The 25,375-nt window shown below is 36.7% G+C and overlaps 1 protein-coding gene across 1 annotated transcript in view; it reads right to left on the minus strand.

Moving 5' to 3' along the window:
• The window catches only part of FAM227B (family with sequence similarity 227 member B), a 194,747-nt gene that overhangs the window by 14,731 nt on the left and 154,641 nt on the right, over nt 1–25,375 (minus strand). The window contains exons 12-13 of the mRNA XM_047738854.1: nt 23,585–23,682; nt 19,235–19,395 (exon numbers count right to left, since the gene is read on the minus strand). Coding sequence (XP_047594810.1) covers nt 19,235–19,395; nt 23,585–23,682 — 259 coding nt within the window. The remainder of the gene's footprint in view (nt 1–19,234; nt 19,396–23,584; nt 23,683–25,375) is intronic.

Genomic DNA, 25,375 nt, shown 5'->3' on the forward strand with positions numbered 1-25,375 from the left:
TAACATATAAAAGGAACCTCGGTAGCAAACAATGGCCACAATCTCCTCCTTTATTCACCAGAATTCATTTAATTCTTAATCCTAAAAACTAAATTCTTAAAATAACTTAGCATGTGGCCCAAAGTGATCTTAGAACAGTTATCTTCGGCTGTTTACATTTGCTTACACTTCAAATATCTCAATGTCAGAATTGCAAGGTGTCAAACATCCACAACACAACCATTTATCCAGGAATTTTTAAAAAAGTTATTACTAACCCCATATGCCTTATTCTACGGGAGACAGTGGCACCGTCAGAATGCCACCCAGATTCTACATGGCCTGGTATTAACGTATAAAACAGGGGTTTCAGTAAGTTTCCTTATTTAAGACATTGTTAGAAGCAGTTTTGTAGCATGGTTTAGAAAATTGAGGGAGTAAGGCTACCAGAAATATTAACATAGATTTAGCAAAAAGCATTCAGCAAACTTGCCAGGGCTTTTACTAGGCATGGAGACACAAAGATGAGTAAGACATGGCGTTTGACTTACAGGAATAATGAGTAGGAACTGGAAATAATAGGCAGTTTTTCAAGTAGAAGACAGAAGAGCTATAAAAAATAGGCATAAAGACTATAAAAGCCTTGCATTCTGTTCTGCGTTAGGGCAGAGCTGTCTCCAGTTGGCTGAGGGAGCTCCTCTGTTCTGCTACAGCCACCTCGGCAGGATTCTGTGACTAATGACACAGTTTCCCGTCTTTGCTGTTGGACTGCTTAGCACCCTCATACAAATACCAGCTGGTATAGAAGGGGTGTTCGGGAGGTGTAGTTCTTGGCCTCATGAGCAAACATTCTTACTGATATTTCAGTGTAGCTGAATCATAGGCTTCATCTTGAGAAGCCTAGTCACCATCGTCATCATGTTAATTGTTTTTTTTTTGCTATATTGCTTAAGAAATCAGGGAAGTATGATATATCTTCAAGGACAATTTTCATTAAAGTGGTTAACATAAATTTTGGTGCTTTAGATGGTTGGCTCCAGTTATCCGGAAAATTCAGTTATGGCAACAATGCATTCCCTGATAAGACAGAATAAACAAGTTGTTGATTTGTAGAGATTCCATAATTTTTGTAATTTATGCCCTTGAACAGAGACAGCTCCAAGAGTTGCTTGGAGGGAATTTATCCGTCCCCATTATTTCCATCAACCTCTTCTCCACTCACAAAGCTATTCTAAGTAGACATACAAACTGTGGATTTGCTTTGCAAATACAGCGCCTTGCTTGTAACTGGGTTGAATATTAAACCCCTCCTACAAAGATAGAAATTCTAGAGGCTCTACTCCTAAGATGGACCAAATTGTGTTATTTGACAAATAATACATGAAACAAAACAGAAACAAATACATGTGAGAAAACCACCAAAGGAGCCAATTTGTTTGTTCTTAAATACACAGACTTCAGCTCTAAGCTAGGATATGGTTTCTACTTTCAGAAATTCTGGAACATCTCTCAGAATCACTTGGAGCCATAAGCTCACAGTGACTTTTATGGGGTGAATGCAAAGTAACAGTGTGGATATTATCTACTTTCTCCTTTGCCTGCCCACCTTCTAGGAGAAGTGGGTTAGATGAACACAAAATTATAATCTAGTCAATTGTCAATTTTTATATTTAATTGAGATATTGCTTTTTAATCTTAAATCTAAGCACTCAAAAAGCTATGGATTTTCCAGTTTTTTTTTAATTGACCAGTAACATATATAGCAAGAATATACATTTTTTCCAATGGTTGAAATCACTTAAACTGAAAATGAAATTTTCTTCTCTTATTTGATATAAATTGGGCTTTACCACATTTATACTAAGTTAAAAAAAGCCAAAATCTTAACTTGTACTAACTCTCCAGGATGCAAATCCCTCCTGCTCCACAACCCCCGCCGCTTAATTTTCCACTGAGCCATGTTTATAATCTAAAATCCCAACTGTGGCTAAAAAATTGATACAATCCATTCCCTGGAACCTGATTACCTAAGGCATTAAAGTCTTCTATTCATTTCATTAATTAGTTTAATAACAAGCTTGCTGAATTGTGGTTTGTGTCTTGTGCATTTTATTAAAAGGAAGGAAAAGAAAAACCCTAATGAGAACTTAAACGGAGTGTATAAGAAAAAAAGAAAAAAAATGCTGGATCTTACAAGCAATTTTTTAATTGTCTTTGGCTCAAGGTGGCTGCAAAATGCTTACAATACACATACACATACTCAGCTCATGTAAAACAAAACCCCTTTGTTCCTCAGTTCTTAAAAAAAGTATGATGTTCATTTTCTACCCCACCCCAACCCATGTTTTTTTTTTTAACTTGGCATACACTCTTAACTGGCAGAGTTTGCTAAAGGAGGAAACTTAGCAACCTACTCAACAAAGTTTAGAATAGCTTCAATTAAAAGTCATCTAAAAATAAAAATAAAACCTCCTTTTCTCTTCTGAGAACAAAATTTAAATACTTGTATCATTTATCCTACTATGTTCTATGATGTTTTTCTGCTTATAAAGTGCCCTACTCAGTAAGTCAGATATATATATATATTTTTTTTTAAATACAAAATCTGGTCCTTTAAGGAGTCCTCGAGAGCCTAGCAGGGGGAGTTATGAGTTTATTCTGGTAACTGATATAAACTAGCATCAATGGGAATTAAGTAAAGGGAGCCCATGGATCAAATATCTGACTGTCAAAAGGCAATCACAGAATTTTATACAGATCTAGGTTATTGACAAGGTTCTTGATCTGGGGGCTTCTACAGAGAGTGGTAAGCTTTCTTCTATGAATTGAAGCCATGAGGGACACTGCAAAACTCGGCATGATGCTAAAAGTAGTTATCTCTGAACAAAACCAAAAATTAAACAAAACTAGGATAAAAGGGAAAAAAATACAACCCAAAAAAGAAAAATATGAGGGGAAATTAACTTTGTGGGTAATTTTGTTGGATGGATGAATAACGAGTGGATGAATAAATTATATGTAATCCTAAGCCACTGAACTTCTAAACTTAGAAGGCTGCAAGTGGCAAGGCAAAAGGAAGTTCTGTATGTGCTGGCTGTCTGATATCCCAAGGTGACATCTCAAGTTCTGTGAAGAGATTAAACTTTCCTTCTTACTCAAGACAGTGCTGTCCATAGAGCATTTTTGTTATGAGGGATATGTTCAATATCTGCGCTATCCAACAGTCACACACAGATAGTGAACGCTTGAAATGAGTCCATGTAACTGAAGAACTGTAGTTTTACTTATACTTAATTTTATTAAGTAATTAATTTTTAAAAAGATTAATTTATTGGGGAGGGCAGAGAGAGGAGAGAGAATCTTGGGCAGACTCTGCGGAGCATGGATCCCAACGCGGGGCTTGATTGCACAACCACGAGATCATGACCTGAGATGAAACCAAGAGTCGGACACTTAACTGACTGAGCCATCCAGATGCCCCATTAATTTTTATAATTTAAATATATGTTTAAATAGCCATGCATGACTAGTTGATAACATACCAGACAGTGCAGTTCTAAAATTATGAAAAACATAATAAATACCTAACTCTATGTACATACATATGTCTATTTCTTTAAATCTTGCTCTAAATAGTACATATTAACACTTTATGTAATATTGTAAAATATTATTGAATAGATCACATACTATTCTTGGTTTTCTAACTATATGTTTATCTAGTCAAGACTACTCAGTTTGTTAACTCTTACTTGGAGAAGTTATTGATGCTTCTTAAGAACAGTGAGGAAAAGAAAACCACCCTTTATGGGCTAGTGCCACAAAATTGAGTATACAGGGTAAGAATCAATTGTCTATCTTTGAAAATAAATGATCTTCAGAATGCCCCTGAAGATGCTGTGACTTATGCCTTTTGTAGAGTCCATTTTCTCACCTTGATAATTCTTCCATCTTTTGCCTTATATAATTTGTTGTTATTGTTGTTTTTCCAAAAAGATTTTATTTGAGACAAGATTTACTCTCAAGTAAATCTCAAGATTTACTTGAGACAGAGAGCATGAGTTGGGGGAGTGGGACAGAGGGAGAGGGAGAAGAAGACTCCTTGCTGAAAGACATGAACAGACACTTCTCCAATGAAGACATACAAATGGCTATCAGACACATGAAAAAATGTTCATCATCACTAGCCATCAGGGAGATTCAAATCAAAACCACATTGAGATACCACCTTACACCAGTTAGAATGGCCAAAATTAACAAGACAGTAAACAACGTGTATTGGAGAGGATGTGGAGAAAGGGGAACCCTCTTACACTGTTGGTGGGAATGCAAGTTGGTGCAACCATTTTGGAAAACAGTGTGCAGATTCCTTAAGAAATTAAAAATAGAGCTTCCCTATGACCCTGCAATTGCACTACTGGGTATTGACCCCAAAGATACAGATGTAGTGAAAAGAAGGGCCACCTGCACCCCAATGTTCATAGCAGCAATGGCCATGGTCACCAAACTGTGGAAAGAACCAAGATGCCCTTCAATGGACAAATGGATAAGGTAGATGTGGTCCATATACACTATGGAGTATTATGCCTCCATCAGAAGGGATGAATACCCAACTTTTGTATCAACATGGATGGGACTGGAAGAGATTATGCTGAGTGAAATAAGTCAAGCAGAGAGAGTCAATTATCATATGGTTTCACTTATTTGTGGAGCATAAGAAATAACATGGAGGACATGGGGAGATGGAGAGGAGAAGGGAGTTGAGGGAAATTGGAGGGGGAGATGAACCATGAGAGACTATGGACTCTGAAAAACAATCTGAGGGTTTTGAAGGGGCTGGGGGTGGGAAGTTGGGTGAGCCTGGTGGTGGGTATTATGGAGGGCACGTATTGCATGGAGCACTGGGTGTGGTGCATAAACAATGAATTCTGGTACACTGAAAAGAAATTAAAAAAATAAAAAATTTAAAAAAAAAAAGACTCTCTGCTCAGCAGGGAGCTAGATATGGGGCTCAATCCCAGGACCCTGAGATCATGACCTGAGAGCCAAAGGCAGACACTCAACTGAGCCACCCAGGCACCCCTTGCATAATTCCCAAGACTTGGGCAACTTATCTCTTATTTGCTTCAGGTTATGTCTTTTCCTTTCCTAACCTCTAGGATATGGAAGACGAAGATACAGTGAGCTGACTGGCCCCTTACTGTAACCCTTGATAGTTGTCAAATCGACATTGATAGGTGCCTCCTTTGCTTTAGTGCATTCCTATGCTTCTGGCTCCATTCTTTGACTCTATTTTCCCCAATTTCCCCACTCCCTCCATTCTTTTTCATCCTTCCAGTGGGATTTCCACAAGTCTTACTATTGGATTATGCAGACAGATATAGGAAATAGTAGAAAGGAAGAAGACTCATTTCATGGAAAAGAGCAACCTACTGAATCCTTTTTTCTTCTGTCTAAGCCTCTGTTCAGCCTACCCTTGTTCAGTACTTAAGTACCTCATTTATACTTCAATTGTTGCTCTGATTGCTTCCAGAATAAGCAAAAAGTTATCCATTTCTCTGAAGATTCCATACTTTTCCAGGCAAATGAAGTGTGCCTTCTTGGACATTTAAAGATGTCATCTTCCTTAAAGGTCACTGTGCTGCAGCTTTTAAACATTGAGGATGGGGAAGAATAGAAATTGTTCAGGTAAGCATGGGAGGAATGCTAGAAAAAGGCTGTATTTTTGGTAAAGCCAACAAGTTTGTGGACAAGGTCATCCATTAGACAATAAGATACCTGACAGCAGAGATGACAGTCATCTCTTCAGCACATAGCACAGCACCTAGCACATAGATTTTCCTGTTAAACAAGACATAAGAAACAGTCTGGAGTCTGGAACCAGGTAATGAAGGCATATTCAGGTAATGGGACAGAATCAGACACTTAAGCAAGATTTGAAGCATCTGGAGAATAATAATTTGAGCAGACAACACATCTAGAATCCAAAACAAGGACTGGGGCAGGAGAGGAAAGCCGGGCAAGGTGCAAGAGTAGAGATAAATAGGTGATCCCAACCTACTGCATGAAACAGATCTGCCCACATGCATTACACTTCCCCTTGTTCCCCTTGACAACAGCATGTTGTCAAGGCCATGATGTACCAGTAGACACTTATATGCTGCACAATTCTTATATAGATCACAAGATTTTGAGTCCTCTAATCAAGGCAAAAATGACTACCAGATATGGGATTGTTAGGCTGATTCAACATTTAATCACGCCTGCTTCTAGATCATGGTAAGGTCCTGCCTTAGGAAGAAATAATTCTAGAAGATGTGGGAAGCCATCTGGCCAATTCTGCCCAAACTCTTGCAGCAGGTAGCTCCATTTCATGGTAACAAATGAGACCCAAAACATAAGGATGAATTTTTTCAAAATGTAATTCCCATACATTTTTTTCCTCTGCTTCTATTTCATTGACTATTGGGGATCCAGAAGAAAAGACAGTGAGCAATCAATGGATTGTTTTCGCTATAATGGTGAGAAGTGAAAACGACATTGTTCCCCACTGTGTTAAGTAATACTAGGAGGAAACATACTATCCCATGTGGGTCTTTTGCAAGCAGAACAAGAAATGGAAATCAGTGTGCAGAAGATTTATTAGGGAGTACTCTTGGGATTAACATTTCTGGGTTGCAAGGGAAGGAAGTAAAATTGAGTAGAGAGAGAGAGATTGAACTTTGGTAATAGTCCCGCTGGAAGTCTAAGCTGACCTATAGGGAGTTCCAAAGCTGGGATGATGCTTCAGAATTGTTCTGAGTTGGGGTAGAAGGGGTCTCAACCTCAGTGACTTTATGGCATTAGTCAATGGATGTGGGCTACCTTTGAAAGGGAGCATGGTACAGTTATCTATTGCTGCATAACAAACAATCCCAAACTTAGTGGCATAAAACAACTGCCATTTATTATCATTATCTCAATAGTTTTGGGTATTGACTGTGTTCAGCTCAGTGGCTTTTAGTTGGGGTCTCTCATGTAGTTACGGTCAGGTAGTGGCTGGAGCTGGAGCAGCCTTCAAAGGCTTCCTCACATGTCTGGTGTTTGGTGATGGCTGTGGCTCAACCTCAGCTCTGGCTGCTAGCTGGAGCATGGCCTCTCCATGTGGTCTGACTTCCTCCTCACAGAGCAGATGCTTCTGAGAGCATTCCAAGAGTAACAGCAGAAGCGTTATAGCAGAAGCTTTAAAGCCCTTTATGACCTAGCTTCAGAAGTCACACCACATTGGTTGAGGAAGATATAAATGTCTGCCCAAATTCAAGGGGAGTGGACACAGGTGCTACCTCTTGATGGGACAAGTGGCAACGTCACATTGTACCAAGAGCATGTAGGAAGGAAGATACTGTTGTGGCCACTTTAAAAACATATAATCTGCCATAGGGCATGACATTGAGCAAGGCCACTATCATTATATGATGCAGTCCTTGTAAGGTATTAGCAACGGAGGGCTTTCTGCCATAGTGACCCCCCAGCACCTGAAAAATAAGTCCCTTATTCTGGAAGCAAATATGGGCTTTCAGAGCAACCACCATATATATTTTCCTGTCCCAGAACTTTTTTTGTTTTCCAGCTTTATTGAGATATAGTTAACATGAAACATTGTGTAAGTTTAAAGTGTATGAATATGTTGATTTGATACACTTATATGCTGGGAAATAATTACCATAGTACCATTAGTTAACAACTCCATCACCTCACATAATTACCATTTCTTTTTTGTGGTAAGGATGTCTAAGATTTATTCTCTTAGCAACTTATGAGTATATAATACTGTATGTTAACTATAATCACCACACTGTACATAAGATCTCCAAAACTTGTAACTGCGAGTTTGTACCCTTTGACCAGCATCTCCCTACTCTGCCCACCCCCCAGCCCCTGGCAACCACAATTCTACTTTTTGTTTCTATGAGTTCAGGTTTTTTAGATTTCATATATAACTAATATTATACACTATTTGTCTTTATCTGGTTTCTTTCACTCAGCATGATGTCTTCAAGGTCCGTTCATGTTGTGGCAAATGGTAAGATACCCTTCTTTTTTATGGTTGAATAATCCATTGTCTATATACCCATCTTCTTCATCCATTCATCCACTGACAGACACCTAGATTGTTTCCCTATTTTGGCTATTGTGAATAAAGCTGCAATGAACACGGGATTGCAGATATCTCTTTGAGATCCTGTTTTTGTCTCTTTCGGTTATATGCCTAAAAGGAGGGGCGCTGGGTCATATGGTAGCTCTATACTTAACTTTAAAAAAAAATTTATTTAAATTCCAGTTAGTTAACATAAACAGTGTATTATTACTTTCAGGTGTACAATCTAGTGATTCAACATTTCCATTCGACACCCAGTGCTCCTCACAAGTGCACTTCTTCATCCCCATCACCTTTTTCACCCATCCCCCCACCCACTCTCTTCTGGTAGCCATCAGTTTGTTCTCACTACCTGAGTCTGTTTCTTGGTTTTCTGCTCTCTCTTTTTCCCTTTGCTCATTTGTTTTGTTTCTTAAATTCCACATATGAGTGAAATCATATGGCATTTGTCTGTATTTAACTTTTTAAGGAACATCCATACTGTTCTTCATAGTAGTTACATCAATTTATATTTCACCAACAGTGCATGAGGGTTCCCTTTTCTCCACATCGTAGCCAGCACTTATTGCCAAATTTTGTCATTTTGATAATAGCCATTCTAACAGGTGTGAGGTGATATCTCATTGTGGTTTTGATTTGTATTTCCCTGATGATTAGTCATGTTGAGCACCTTTTCATGTACCTTTTGGCCATCTGTATAGGTCTTCTTTGGAAAACTCTATTCAGGTCCTATACATATTTTTTAATTGAATTTTTTTAAACTACTGAGTTGTATGAGTTTCTTTTATATTTTTGATATTAACCCCTTACCATATATAGAACTTAAAAATATTTTCTCCCATTCTGTATGTTGCCTTTTCATTTTGTTGATGGTTTATTTTGCTGTGCAGAAGATTTTCAGTTTAATATAATCTCACCTATGAATTTATATTTTTTAGCTTATGCTTTTGGTGTCATATCCAAAAAATTATGTAACAAGACCAACATCAAGGAGCACTTTCCCCATTTTCTTTCAGGACTTTTACAAGTTCAAGTCTTAAATTTAAGTCTTTAATCCACCTCGAGTTAATTTTTATGAGTAGTGTAAGATAAGGGTCCAATTTCATTCTTCTGCATGAGATTATCCACTTTTCTCAACACCATTTACCTTTCCCCAGTGACTATATTCTTGGCTCCCTTGTCAAATGTTAGTTGACCATATATGTGAGGGTTTACTTCTGGGCTCTTTATTCTATTACACTGGCCTATGTGTCTATTTTTATGCCATTAAAACATAGTATAAAAACAATATACATCCAATGTGTTGTATATTTTATATGCTTTCAGGTTACTAATTATCAATCTTTTATTTCAGCTTGAAGAACTCCTTTTAACATATCATACGGAAGCTTCACTGTTCCTCCTTCTTTTTTCTTTGTTCTCCTTTGGATAATTTAAAAATTCCTATCTTCTGCCTCACAGATTCTTTCTTTACCTGTTGCATTCTGTTATGGATGGTCTGTATTGCATTCTCCATTTCATTCATTATATTCTTCAGCTCCAGAATTACTATTCAGTTCTTTTTTATGATTCCCTTCCTTTGTTAAAATTAGCATTTATTCAAATTTTATTTTCTTGATTTCATTGAATTATCTCTCTGTGTTTTCTTGTAGCTCATTGAGTTTTCTTAAAACAGCATTTTGAATTCTTTATCAGGTAAATCAAGATCTCCATGTCTTTAGGGTTGGTTACTGAATGATTATTGTGAGCTAATGGTGATGTCATATTTCCTCGATCCTTCATCTTCCTTGAAATTTTGTGTTGCTGTCTTCACATTTGATTAGCAGTTACTTCCTCTAGTCTTTGTTAACTTCCTTCAGGAAAGAAATACCTTCCATCACCCCTGCTAGGGATTCTGAGGTTTTCTCAGACCTTCTATGGATACATCTGCTCCACGTTTCTTGCTCCTCCTTGTGGCAGAATTCTTAAGGCTGTATGCCGTCTCTTGATCCTGTAGCATACCAGGGCAAGTGCCAACAGTCTTCTTTTTGTTTTCCCAAAGGTGGATTAAAGCCCAATTTTGGGTCCCTCCCTGAACCACAGATTTGGGCTGGCATAGGTTTTCTGTGTCTGCTCACCAACCATCTGCCAAAGCTTGTTCTCACCACTGCCATTTGGAGCATGCACAGGGAGCTGTCCACAGAATGTGAGTGTGTGGGGGTAAGGCACAAGAGCACTGGGCTGGGAGGGGGTGAAGCGGGGGTGGTCTATCCATGGGCTGGTTGGGAAGATTTGTGGGTGAGGTGTCCCTAGCGGTTTGTGTGCAGGCTTCTTAATGGGAGTCTGTGATACAGTTAGGAGAATGTGCATCCCTTTGGTGCTCTCTGAGAGTCCTATCTGCCACTCTTCCAGTCTCTTCTTTCTCCCCAAGTCGGGCAGCTCATGATTCAGTGATAAGTGGGCTAAGAGAGAATTGGGCCTTTCTGGAAGTAACCCACACAATTAGGGAAGCTGAGTGTTCATTGACACTTTATCACTTTCTCCCCTGTGAGAAATCATGGCAGAAAGGATCTCTCTTGGTCTTAAGCTGTGCACCTTTGGGGAGGAGTGAACGCAAACTGTTCTTACCCTCTCCAATGTGTCCACACTCACATATATACATATGTGTGTGTGCGTGCATGTGCACACACGTGTATTTTTTTTTCTATAATGCTGGAACTTCTCTGCTGGAAAACTGGATTTTCACAAAGGCCCTCTTGTCCATAAGTGATTGTCTGTGAAATGGTTTCCAGGGGTTCCCAGACTGTAGTCATGAGGGGTCAGAGTTGGTTCACAAGTCACTATGGAGCCCACAGCCAGAACTGAGGTCTGTATGCCTATTACCTGATGCACAGCTGGTGAGATTCCCCTCAGTTCCTTTGGCATATAGTGCTGCTCCCACAGTTCCCCACAAAGGCACTCTTACCTGCAGATGGATGTCTAATTGTTCTTGTTAAGAGATGGTAAAAATATAATTAACAAATGTCTTATTAAGCTGTCCCTGTGTTAAAAAGTTTGGGGACCATGCATACATTTTTTTATCCCTATATTTTAGAATACTGAGAATAAGAGTAAAAATACCTTAGTTACATGCTCCAGGAAATACTTTCTTCTGAAAGAAAAGACTTTGAACGAGTTATAGTAGTTTGCTCATCAAAACTCACTTCAAGATCCTTGCTTCACTGGGCCCATGAAACCAATTAAACACTGCCAAATCCCAGGTAATTCCCTGCCTTGCATAGCCTGACTTGAAATCATCCAACTTAGACCCTAAAACCCTATAAATATCCCTGAATTTACTCGTTATGAGACACTACTAAAGTTCTCTTAAACTGATATTCTTTCTTAGCTTTACTTGGTCAGCTGGTTATTCTGGTGACCTTTTAAAGAAGCTGATAGCTGAGAATGAGATAGTGTCTGCTCTGAAGAACCTTGTTCTACAGTGAGTTGAGAAAATGAGAATGTTGTCATTTCAGGAAAAAACTGAGCTACTTACTAGTTTAACCACTGACAGCATGTAAAGTCCAATTCTTCCAACAGAATCATAAATTTCAGGGTGCCTGGGTGGCTTAGCTGGTTAGCAACTGCCTTTGGCTCAGGTCATGATCCTGGCTGGAGTCCCGGGATTGAATCCCGCATTGGGGTCCCAGCTCCATGGGGAGTCTGCTTCTCCCTCTGACCTTCTACCCTCTCATGCTTTCTCTCACTCTCTTTCTTAAATAAATAAATAAATAAACAAATCTTTAAAAAAAAAGAATAATAAATTTCAGGATTCAAAAAGACTTGGAATTTATCTAGTCCAATCCATCCGATACAGATGGAGAAGCAGCTCAAATCTGGGCTCAAATTAGAGTATATTTTAGAGACTCCTTCAGTGCAACCAAGGGTTTTGGGATTCCTCTCTACTCCTTTATCTCTCCCCTTCATTGTCTTCCTTTTCCCAGCCTTAACATTTCTTGCCCCTGTTCTTCCTCTTTACATACAACTAGAGGAACTATCAGTTCTCCATCATGTTTTGGTGGAGGATGTCTGTGTTGCCACAGGGTTTGAGGGCTAGGGGTTTTCAACAAAAATGTATTTTTAAAAACCCATTCCAGGAAGCTAACATGTGGTTTCTATTATCTGAAAGGTCTCATTAGAAGTTAATATTGTCATATCCACACCCCTAGTTTTGAAGCTGAAGGGAAGTGAGGGTTAAATTTTGGGGGTATAATCTCATAAATAAGGGAACAAACTTTCCAGCAGTATAGGCCTTCCTACCCACTTCACCCTGAAAATTCTAGAAAGACTGAGGGGGAAAAAAGTATCACTATTTTTTTATATTTTTTATATATATATTTTTATCTTTACTAGAAAAATAACTAGGTGAGAGGGTTCTGGATTAGAGGTTTCTTTCAAACATTTGTCTTTTAGCTAATTTATCCTTTTAAAAATGAGATTACCAGATCCTTGGATATGTTAATTACTTGAAATACCAATGACGAAATGAAAAATATATTTGATACTAATTTTTAGTAACAACTGACAAGTTGTTATTCACATATCATTGAGGAAAAAAATCTATGTATGCACATATGACAAAGATTACTGGAAATATTTTTATAAATAACAATGAAAAGAAGTTGCACATGGCTCTAAAGAGTTTCCCACTGGACTCTTACTGTGTGAAGACAGAGTGTTATACAGAGCTGATGACCTTTCATGAATATCAAGATTTCTTCCTTTTCTTTTTTTCCACTGTTGACTACTTGCTTCTACCACATCTCAGATAATTAACAACAGCTGATTTCTTTGTATAGCTTTTATTTTTATGATGGTTTAAGTCTTGCAATATCTCACATATTTTTCAATTACAGAGTTTAACAATCCACCCCAGGCCAGGTTTTACATGTTAATAAGTTTGTCATATGTGATGGTCGGAGCATGTCTTTGTAGTAACACAATGCACTCTTTATGATACTGCACTGAGTTCAGAATTTTTTTTCTGAACTGCAACAAAATGTGAACCTTCTAAATTCATGTTAGAAATACAGATACAGTCTATTGACTTTTTTTTTTTTTTAACAGGAGCCACGCATAGATACAGCCTATGGACATTCCATTTAATGGAATGAGACCCAAACTACACCAACTACACCACACAAAATACAAACTACACCAACACTGTGTTTCTCAGTTTTCTTTATCTTGTAAAAAATAATTTGTGTTTCACATGGAAAAAAATATCAGACTTCCAGGTATTTTTTTTTTATTAGTCTACTCTCAACGCATTTAGAGGACGATGTGATTTATAAAAACACATATGATGTGAGAAGGGAAAAGTAAGAGCTCCAAATAGATTTTGCACATGATTCTACACAGTTTAAAGACATGTTACACATTCAGTTTTGAGGTCCAGGAAGTAAAATTTTTGCCATTTCACTCATAATTCTAAGTGATCAATTTTTAAAAATATTCAAAGATTGTTCATAAAAATATTCAAATTTTCTACTAATAATTGTTTAATATACATTAGCAAAAAAGTTTATTATTTGCCTTATGGTTGTACATTAAAAATCCTGTCAGAATCACGAGCATCCTGTGAAGTACAATTACATTTGTTCCCTTCCTCCTCCTTTCCACACACATCTCCAGGCTTCTCAGTATTTACATATGAATTCCAAAACATTGACAATAAAGTGATCTTCCCTTTTATGACTTTGGCAAGTCACTCCAAATCAAAACAAATACTACCTACAATGTTAAATTTGTTTTTAAATGTAGCTGTTCCATAAGACTCTGATTTAAAAATTACATAGATCTAATATGATATTGCTCTGTATTTGAACTTAAGAAAGTATATCAGATGCAAATGGTGGGTACTCATCCTTTCTGATGGCTGAATACCCACCATTTGAATCGACATGGATGGAACTGGAGGGGATTATGCTAACTGAAATAAGTCAAACAGAGATAGACAATTACCATATAGTTTTGCTCATTGGCAGAATGTAAGCAATAGTGAGGAGGACCACAGGGGAGGAAGGGAAAACTGAATGGGAAGACAAAGAGGGAGACAAACCAGAGAGACTCTGGACTCCCGGGAAACAAACTGAGGGTTACAGAGGAAGGGGGTGTGTGTGGGGAGATGAGGAAACAGGGTGATTGGTATTAAGGTGGGCATGTGTTGTGATGAGTGATGGGTGTTATATGCAACTAATTGCTGAACACTACATAAAAAACTAATGATGTATTGTATGCCGGCTAACTGAAATAAAAAAAGAATGTTTCTTAAGATTAAGAGTATTATTCTGTTAGGTAGTGTGTTCTTATAAATGTCAATCAAGTCAACTTGGTTGATAGTGATACTTGAATTTCCTATAGCCTTTTTGATTTCCTATTTGCTTGTTTTATTAATGGATTAAGAGTAATCAAATCTCCAAAAAAAAGTAGATGTGAAAAATCTCTCAGTAAATAAATAAAAGGATTTGGAAATAGAATGTACGTGGTCATGCAATCTTACATGTCTGGAGAAAAACTTCTAAAGTAATTTAATGCCGAATCAACAGTAGAAATTTCAAATAAAACTATTCTCAAACATAAGGAACATTATCATGGCATACTTTCATTTTTGTCTTCTGTTGACTTCTCTGCCTCTCATCACACTTGCCCTAAACCACAGTTATGATTATCTTTAAAAAACTAGAATATACCTTATCTTCTTCCAGAGTTACATAGTTCTCCTGTGTAAACAATTAAGTACCAGAGTGCAAGTGTATTGGCTGTGAACCAGATCACCAAGGATAGATTCCAAGTGCCATAAGTTTCTTGTGCCTCAGTTTACTTATTTAAAATAGAGACAATAATATATCTGAGAAGTTGTCATGAGAATGGAATGAATTAATAAATGTAAAGTACTTAAAAGAGTGGTACACAGTAACTGTTCAATAAATTTGTTTAAAACATCATTTTGATATGATGACTATAAAGATGAACTTTGTACCAGTAACTCCCAGATTTCTACCCCTATTCCTGTTCTCCAGTTTTCTTTTTTTTTAAAGATTTTATTTATTTATTTGACAGACAGAAATCACAAGTAGGCAGAGAGGCAGGCAGAGAGAGAGAGGGAGAAGCAGGCTTCCCTCTGAGGAGAGAGCCCGATGCGGGGCTTGATCCCAGGACCCTGGGATCATGACCTGAGCCGAAGGCAGAGGCTTTAACCCACTGAGCCACCCAGGCGCCCCTGTTCTCCAGTTTTCTTAATTTTAATGATGTCAATTAAAAAAAAAAGAAATTTGACCTTATCTTTATATAAAACCATATTATACTCACCCACCAGACATTTATTGAACATACATCATATGTAAGATATTTTTTTCCCAAGTTAGAGATATAGAGGTAAATGATTCTTTGTTTGTGAGAAAAACAAGTGAAATTTACACTACAGTGTGACAAATATTTGAATTTACTGAAGAGATTCATCTACATCAGACTTTTGCTGAAATGTTGTTGAGTTACCTGTTGATTACCAAGATTTATTTCCTCATGGATTGTTAGACTAAAGGTCTCAATTTCTTATGTCCTTCCTCATTTCCCTACCATGTGGGCTTCTCCACACAGCAGCTCACAATGTGATAGTTGGCAGGAGGGCTCTGAGAGAGTAAGGAAGTTCAGACAGGACTGATGTCAGTCTTTTTGCAGCTGAATCTCAGAAGTGTGCCTTTTCCCTTTTGTTTCAGAGCTATCCAAGTTAATTCCATGTACATATAGTCAGTGAGTCATTGGAGGTTATCTTGACTAAAATGTGGGAAAGGAAGTGTCCTAGGAAGAGTCCTGAGATTCTGTTAGAACAGATTTTAATCATATATCCCATGAGTAAAAGCTACATGAGCACACTTCCATATAGGTATAATTTTAAATTTATGAATTATGTAATATCAATCTGTATTAATATATTATAAATATTATAAAAGACATACAGTCTAAAAATAAAAAACAGTGAGATAAAATAAAATATTTAAATTACTGGCGTAAACCTTTTATCCTCAAATTGTAGAGATTTGTTATCTACATAGTTGGTTTATAAATGCCTTGCAAATTAAACTGGCATTATATAATTATCTGCTGATTTTGAAAAGTATAACATATACTCAGTGCTAGATTCATTGTTTATAATAATTAGGTCTATTCACATTTCAAATAGTCATTTTCAAAAAAAATTTTTTTTTTAGCCTACAACATGGCAGAATTGATTGGCTCATCATTTATTTCATTACATTTCTTTCTTTCTTTCTTTCTTTCTTTTTTTTTTTGAGAGAGAGAAAGGGATGGGGGAAAGAGGGGCAGAGGGAAAGGGACGGAATCTTAAGCAGGTCCCACACCTACGGCAGAGCCTGTCGCAGGGATCCCATGACCCTGAGATCATGACCTGAGCTGAAATCAAGAGTCTGACACTTAACTGAATGAGCCACCCAGGTACCCCGTTAATTTCATTTCTTAGTATGGCTGAGAAGGAGAGAAATCATTATGGCATTTTCCTTATTTTTTAAAAAATTTATTCCTGCATTATAAATATTATCATCAATCCAAAATTTTTTTCCAAGAGGCTTTTAAAGGTATTGGTCTACTTGTAAGTATTAATTTAGTAAAACTAGACAATGTAATCTATAAGTCTGCTTGCCCAAATCTGTTACCTTAATCTGTTCAGCCAAAGAAAACAGCAACACATGATACCCAGAAAACAATACAAGAGCAAAGACACCATTATTATCTTTCAAAACAGTAGAGTGCAGACTGAAATATCTGCTAAGTGAAGGTACCCATTTACTAAATATTAGTAAAGTTTAAGTTTTTTTATTTTTAAAAATAGATATATAGAAGTAGATATAAATAAGAGTTTTGACATAGAATTTTATATATATATATATATATATATATATATATATATATATATATATATGTATTGCTCTATCTAGAGCTGTGTCCAGTTTGGAGACCATGGTACTAGATCCCCGTGGGGTTCATCTGAGGTCCCAGTGAGGGCTGGGCCAGCATGGGTTATCTGGAGGGTGCAGGGGAGTACACGGGTACAGAACTCTGGGCCCTTCACCACTGCCATAGTGAAAGAGCTCCAATTTTATTTATATTATGTTTTACATATTAACCTTTCTGACAAATTATCATTGGAACAAAGAATTACCCAGCTAGAACACATTTGAAACTTTCCTCTGGAGAAGGGTAGAAGCCCATAATCCACAGTCTGATGCTTAAAACTGAGCCCTGAAGAGTAACAGTCTTTTACTAAAGAGCAACATATACCAGTTTCCAGGTTTTATGTTTTTTAAAACTTTTCTTGTATGCAAAATCACAGCCTTAGACCTAAAAGAGAAAATGCTTTGGCTAAACATGCTACAAAAGTTTTGAATATAACTAATTACTAAGTAAAAAGCATTGGTTAAAAAATGCATTAAACTTTTTTCTTGATTGTGACATTTAGTAGTTTTGAAGATTTTAGAAATAGATCACATTAAAGCAAAGCTTATAAAAGGATATGGTTCTTGCGATATTTCAGTAAGTTTGATCTTGGTTTGTCTAGGGGCTTTGGAAATACCAGCTAACTCATGCATCTTAAGGTAATATAAAATCAGTGGACTCCGACCTCCAAAATTGAAGAGCACACGGTTAAACTCTGGACCAGTGCTAATATAATGGGACTGTAAAGGGAAGAAAAAAATCAAGTCAATTATTATTTTTATGTGTTTTTAAAGAATTGTAAATAAATATAATTGCATTGTAACTATAAAGTTACTATCTGGTATATTAAAATAAATAAAAGGAAACTCTGTAAGTCATCTTTTTAAAAAAAGATTATTATTTATTTGAGAGAGAGAGAGCATAAGCAGGAGGGGCAAAGAGAGAGGGAGAGAGAATCCCAAGCAGGTTCTCTGTTGAGTGGGGATCCCCATGCTGGGCTCCATCTCAGAACCCGGAGATCATGACCTGAGCTGAAATCAAGAGTCTGACACTTAACTGAATGAGCCACCCAGGTACCCCGTTAATTTCATTTCTTAGTATGGCTGAGAAGGAGAGAAATCATTATGGCATTTTCCTTATTTTTTAAAAAATTTATTCCTGCATTATAAATATTATCATCAATCCAAAATTTTTTTCCAAGAGGCTTTTAAAGGTATTGGTCTACTTGTAAGTATTAATTTAGTAAAACTAGACAATGTAATCTATAAGTCTGCTTGCCCAAATCTGTTACCTTAATCTGTTCAGCCAAAGAAAACAGCAACACATGATACCCAGAAAACAATACAAGAGCAAAGACACCATTATTATCTTTCAAAACAGTAGAGTGCAGACTGAAATATCTGCTAAGTGAAGGTACCCATTTACTAAATATTAGTAAAGTTTAAGTTTTTTTATTTTTAAAAATAGATATATAGAAGTAGATATAAATAAGAGTTTTGACATAGAATTTTATATATATATATATATATATATATATATATATATATATATATATGTATTGCTCTATCTAGAGCTGTGTCCAGTTTGGAGACCATGGTACTAGATCCCCGTGGGGTTCATCTGAGGTCCCAGTGAGGGCTGGGCCAGCATGGGTTATCTGGAGGGTGCAGGGGAGTACACGGGTACAGAACTCTGGGCCCTTCACCACTGCCATAGTGAAAGAGCTCCAATTTTATTTATATTATGTTTTACATATTAACCTTTCTGACAAATTATCATTGGAACAAAGAATTACCCAGCTAGAACACATTTGAAACTTTCCTCTGGAGAAGGGTAGAAGCCCATAATCCACAGTCTGATGCTTAAAACTGAGCCCTGAAGAGTAACAGTCTTTTACTAAAGAGCAACATATACCAGTTTCCAGGTTTTATGTTTTTTAAAACTTTTCTTGTATGCAAAATCACAGCCTTAGACCTAAAAGAGAAAATGCTTTGGCTAAACATGCTACAAAAGTTTTGAATATAACTAATTACTAAGTAAAAAGCATTGGTTAAAAAATGCATTAAACTTTTTTCTTGATTGTGACATTTAGTAGTTTTGAAGATTTTAGAAATAGATCACATTAAAGCAAAGCTTATAAAAGGATATGGTTCTTGCGATATTTCAGTAAGTTTGATCTTGGTTTGTCTAGGGGCTTTGGAAATACCAGCTAACTCATGCATCTTAAGGTAATATAAAATCAGTGGACTCCGACCTCCAAAATTGAAGAGCACACGGTTAAACTCTGGACCAGTGCTAATATAATGGGACTGTAAAGGGAAGAAAAAAATCAAGTCAATTATTATTTTTATGTGTTTTTAAAGAATTGTAAATAAATATAATTGCATTGTAACTATAAAGTTACTATCTGGTATATTAAAATAAATAAAAGGAAACTCTGTAAGTCATCTTTTTAAAAAAAGATTATTATTTATTTGAGAGAGAGAGAGCATAAGCAGGAGGGGCAAAGAGAGAGGGAGAGAGAATCCCAAGCAGGTTCTCTGTTGAGTGGGGATCCCCATGCTGGGCTCCATCTCAGAACCCGGAGATCATGACCTGAGCTGAAATCAAGAGTCAGATGCTTAACCAACTGAGCCACCATGAACCCCAAGCATCTTAATTATAGAAGTTTACTACAGTATGAACTATGAGTTCATGCAGTAAGGCCCTTCTAGCCTTCTTCTTTATCAGCTTGGTAGATAAGTCAATAGAGATTCTTCTGTCTGAAGAACAGAAAGAAAAAAGAAAGAAGAAAAGGAAAAGAGCTCCAGAAAAAGGGACAGGAAACAATGTGAAGAAAAACACGACCAAAACCTCCAAACGCTTTTTGGAAAACATATCCAAGAAGCTTAACTCCAAGCAGGAAAAATACTCACTTAGACACATCATACTCAAAGTGTTGAAGGACCAAAACAAAAAGAAAAATCTCAAAAGCAGCAAGAGAAAAACAACATATAAGGGAACCCCAATAAGATTAAAAGCTGAACTTTTATCAGGACAAAGGAAGCTGGAAGGCAGGTGGATAATGTAATCAAAGTGCTGATGGAAAAAGCTGTCGACCATGAATTCTCTGTCATGGAAAGTGACCATAAATATAATTGCTCTAAGATTCTATTACTGACTTCTTGTGGGATACAAGGTCAGGATAGTAACTACTCATGTATTGTCTTTCCTCCATTTTTGTAATATGTAGATGAGAGATTTATTATTTCCACTTCCTGTGAGGAAATAAAATTTTATTCTTTTCTTTCCCTAAGATTTTATCTATTTATTTGACAGAAAGAGATCATAAGTAGGCAGAGAGGCAGGCAGAGAGAGAGAGAGGGAGAAGCAGGCTTCCCGCTGAGCAGAGAGCCCAATGTGGGGCTCGATCCCAGGACCCTGGGATCATGACCTGAGCCAACGGCAGAGGCTTTAACTCACTGAGCCACCCAGGCACCCCTAAGATTTTATTCTTATTTACTTTTACTGATACATAGAAGTTCTCTTGTGTTTCTTTTGCTTATGGTCACTTTTTCATTGCTTTCCTTCAGAGATGCTCCATAATTACTTTGAACAGTAGGACTATCATAATCAAAAGCAATTCTTTGATGGTGAGAACTCAATGTCAAAATCAGACACATTTTCTATTATGTAAATAATTTACTCCATCTCAGTCTTTCGTGAAAATTCACATTAGGTGAATTGAATATCTAGCCTGATCTTTATTCCTTTTTTCTTTAAAAATTTTTAAATTTAAATTCAATTTAATTAACATACACTGTATTATTAATTTCAGAGGTAGAATTTAGTGATTTATCAGTTGCTCATTACAAGTCCCCTCCTTAATGCCCACCACCTATCTAACAATATTAGCCCATCGCCCCACCCATTTCACCTCCAGCAAACCCTCAGTTTCTTCCCTATAGTTAAGAGTCTTATGATGTGCCTCCCTCTCTGTTTTCCTCTTATTTTATTTCTCTTTCTCTTCCCTGTGTTCATCTGTTTTGTTTCTTCAACTCCACATATGAGTGAAATCACACGGTATTTGTCTTTCTCTGACTGCTTACTTCACTTAGCCTAATACACTCTAGACCCTTCCACGTCATCACAAACAGCAGGATTCCATTCTTTTTGATGGCTGAGCAATCTTTAAATTGCATGCAAAACCAGACCAAACTTTGCCTAGAATAAAAGGAATACTGTCTGTCTAGAAAGATGTTTTATCACCCTTTTCCTGGCTTCTGCCTTGTATACTGTAAGATAGAACCTAGATCTTACTGAAATTCTAGAAATAGACATTTCTGTTATTTTTCTGCAGTTGTCCATTTTTTAAAATGAAAACCACAGTTAATACCTGCTTCTTCCTCTATAATGGTCCTTGACTTTTTAAGGGTAGTTCAACCTGACAAGAGCAGAACTAGGTATTAAATGCATATCCAGTGTTTTATGGAGCCCGAGCCATTTTCTCAAATAGTTTAATCCTGAAGGTTGGAGGTTGCCTAAAGAATTCTTCCTAGAGATATCCCAAATAGCCAAAACAATTAGCAGAAGCTTCATTGCTTCTATCTACCCCGCAAAAGACAATGGCAGAAAATTATCAGAAAACTTTAAAATTCCACCGAACAAGACTTTAATAGTTAAGAGTCAGCCTAGTACTAAATTTGAGAACCCAGCAATCTTATAAACTTTGGAAGCATCACAAGAGATGAGCTAGAAAGTCCAAGGGATGATTTTGTTGTTTAACTTTTTGACTAATTTATTAAAGGACAATTGCTGATGATGACTAGAAAGCTAAACTGATCTTTGAAGTTTGAATGTGCATCCTGCCAATGCTTAAAATGGCATCGGGAAGCCACAGGCACCCATTCAGCACCTGGACAACACTGATGCTTAGAAAATTCTTTATGTTGGGGGCACCTGGGTGGCTCAGTGGTTGAGCCTCTGCCTTCGGCTCAGGTCATGATCTCAGGGTCCTGGGATCGAGTCCCGCATCGGGCTTTCCCGTCTGTGGGGAGCCTGCTTCCTCCTCTCTCTCTCTCTCTCTGCTTGCCTCTCTGCCTGCTTGTGATCTCTGTCAAATAAATAAAATCTTTAAAAAAAAAATTCTTTATGTTGAACTGAGAACTGTCTCCCTATAGCTTTCACTTATGGGTAAACATAAAAGCTTTTTGGTTTGTATTGGTAAAAATAAATTTTGAGCCACACAGAAAAAGCCTAATCCTGCTCTCCATAGTAGCTCTCTACATACTTGAAAACAGTTATTCTGGCCACCAGGGTCTTGTCTTTTCTAGTGGAAATGCCTTTAAATATTTTGGCGATTGCTCAAAAAATATGGTTTCAAAGCCCTTGATCATCCTGATTATTTTCTATTCAGAACACTTCTGTTTGTCTATACCTTTCCACAAAGCAGAGATCCAAAATGAATATAATACACAATTGTTTAATCAGCATAGAGTAGATCCCACACGTCTGTTTAAATAGCTCAAGAATGCAGTAGATTTGGCGGTCAACAACATTCTGTTTATACATACAGAGCTTACTATAAAAGACGATTACCAAATCTTTTCAGATGTCTCTAACATGGCTTTATTATCGTATACTTACACAGCAACTTATATTTTATCCTATGTAATACAATCTCTACTTATCCTATACAATGCAACTTATACACTGACTCCTAGAGATTACCAGTTTCTATTCTAAGTACTTACAAACCATTCTTGGAAGCACTGTAAATGTTGGAAAACAGTCTATATATCTGGATTACTGAAGATCAGGAAACATATGAACACTGACTTCAGAAAGTGGTTTTTATATAGGCATAACATAAAATTAATGGTCAGACTTGACTAGATAATTCGACAAAATTTTAGCAATAAAAACTGCAACAAACTTAAAACCCAATTGTCTAAGAAGAGAGCAAATTCAGAATATCAAGCCAGTAACCTTATCAAATCTTGGCTAATGCAACACAAGATGGTAAAGTCCATAAGGATTTCTCTTAGGGAGGTACCATCAGAAACACAGAAAAATGCTAAGCAACAAAGACTTATCAGTAATAGTATCTACATATGACCAGTTAACCCTGGATCATGGCTTAAGACGTAGGGACAGGTCAGCCATTGCTGAAATCTCTTATGAAGTTTTCCCTGCAAACTTGACTAGAACTTACTGAGATCAGAGCCATGTTTGTATATCAACCCAAGGACAAGTAGTGGCAGAAGTGCAAGAAAAGATGAATGCTATGTTTTTTTTTTCCTTTAGAGATGAGGATATTTAAAAAAAAATAATGACTTTAAAAAAATGACTTTTTAACATTAAGATTATCCTCTCCAATAAATCACTTTTGATCATTAAATTTTTCTAAAATATATGTCAGGAATGTAATAATGAACATTGCCTATATGAAGCTGTTCAACTAATTATATAGCAAATTAAATAAGTAAGAACGTTTTTAATAATTGCTATGCTCCAAACCTTTGTTGTTAGTCTTGATACACTTGATTCTTCCTTGAATGGGGGCATTGTATATGCTCTTGGGTTCTTTAAAATTTTTGTCATATTGAAGTCAATAGCTAAAAGAGAAAACAAAATATTTTCTTAAATTCTGGCTTTTTTTTCTTTACAAAAAGGCATAATAGTTTTTTTCTTCTAGCAATGTACGTTAAATATGGAAAGAACCAAAAATGGATGGAATAGAGGTTAGGATATTGTTATGGCTTGCTTCAGTTAGAGGAAATAAATACACCATCTCATTTTTACTTAATAGGACTTTAGACCTGATAAAACTCATTTATATTATCTCGTATTATGGTCACAAACCATTCTGCCAACAAAGTAAGGTTTTCCACAATTTACAGATGACATAACTTAGTGCAGGAAATTGTACAACTCTAAGCTACAGCTTTAAGCTATCATTTAAGACACAGGCCTAGGTCTTTTGCTTCACAGCCCAGAGCTTTGTCCATGACCCTCTTGTTTAATGCAATAGAAGGCTTGGGCCTCTGCATGTTAGGGTGCACCTTTTCCATATACTGACAACAAATTCAAATAAGGAAATACTTGGTATGTTTTCCCTGCAACCAGCGTGAATATACATGAAGGTAACAAGGGAGTCTTGCCATGACTTAAAGAAAAGGAGAACTGTATGGTTTAATCAGTATGTCAATCAGCCTAAAAGAACAAAATAGTCATTAAGGATATCTTAACACAGAGCAGAGAAAACAGGTAATCTGAGGCTTGTTAACTAGATTGTGGCACTTATTATTATCAGGTGCCAGGTAGACTAATTGGATTTACTGGTTGTAGATAAAGTTTTGAAGAATTAAGGAAAGTCGCTCAGATTGATTTTTGACACTACACATTCAAGGATATTAGATATCAGTCTGATGCTTGAGGTAAGTAGGCATTTATCATTGACAGAGTAAAGAATTGGTTAGGAACCCGAATTTTAAAATTTTGAGTGGAAACAAGGTTAGATTAAGTTGAAGTTAGAATGGTCAAGAAGGGTAATAAACCATATGATTTATTTCCTTTAAAACAGGGTGCCTGGGTGGCTCAGTGGGTTAAAGCCTCTGCCTTCAGCTCAGGTCATACTCCCAGAGTCCTGGGATCGAGCCCCGCATCGGGCTCTCTGCTCCACGGGGAGCCTGCTTCCTCCTCTCTCTCTGCCTGCCTCTCTGCCTACTTGTGATCTCTGTCTGTCAAATAAATTTTAAAAAGTCTTTAAAACATGCTCAAAAGCAAACAATCTCTTGTAGAGGGTATCTGGCAATATCTAAAAAAATACAGACACATTTTCTCTTTGACTTAGCAATCCCCCTTCTGAGACTATATCCTACACAATCTCCTATGTAAATATGAAAGAACACAAGTACATTTATTGATTGTGACATAATATATAAAACTTAGAGATTATGAACAACCCATATATTTAATAGTAGTGAAGTACTAGTAAAAAAAATGAAGGCACCCCATTTGATGGAATACATGCAGCTCTAAGAAGAAATGGGGAAGCTCCCTATACTGATTTGAAGAGCTCTACATGTCATATCATTAAGTGATGAAAGCAAGGTATAGAACAGAGTATATAATTTGATTGAATATATATAGTATGCGACTTTTATAAGTATAAGAATATGTTGCATTTGCCTTATTTGTATAAAGAAATACTGGCAAGATAAGTAAAAAAAAAACTAAAATATTCTCTGGGAGGAATAATTAAAAATATAAAACTTGGTCTATTTTGAATCATTCTTAAATACATAT

Source organism: Lutra lutra, chromosome 7 (assembly GCF_902655055.1).
Source record: "Lutra lutra chromosome 7, mLutLut1.2, whole genome shotgun sequence".
NCBI classification, from domain to species: domain Eukaryota; kingdom Metazoa; phylum Chordata; class Mammalia; order Carnivora; family Mustelidae; genus Lutra; species Lutra lutra.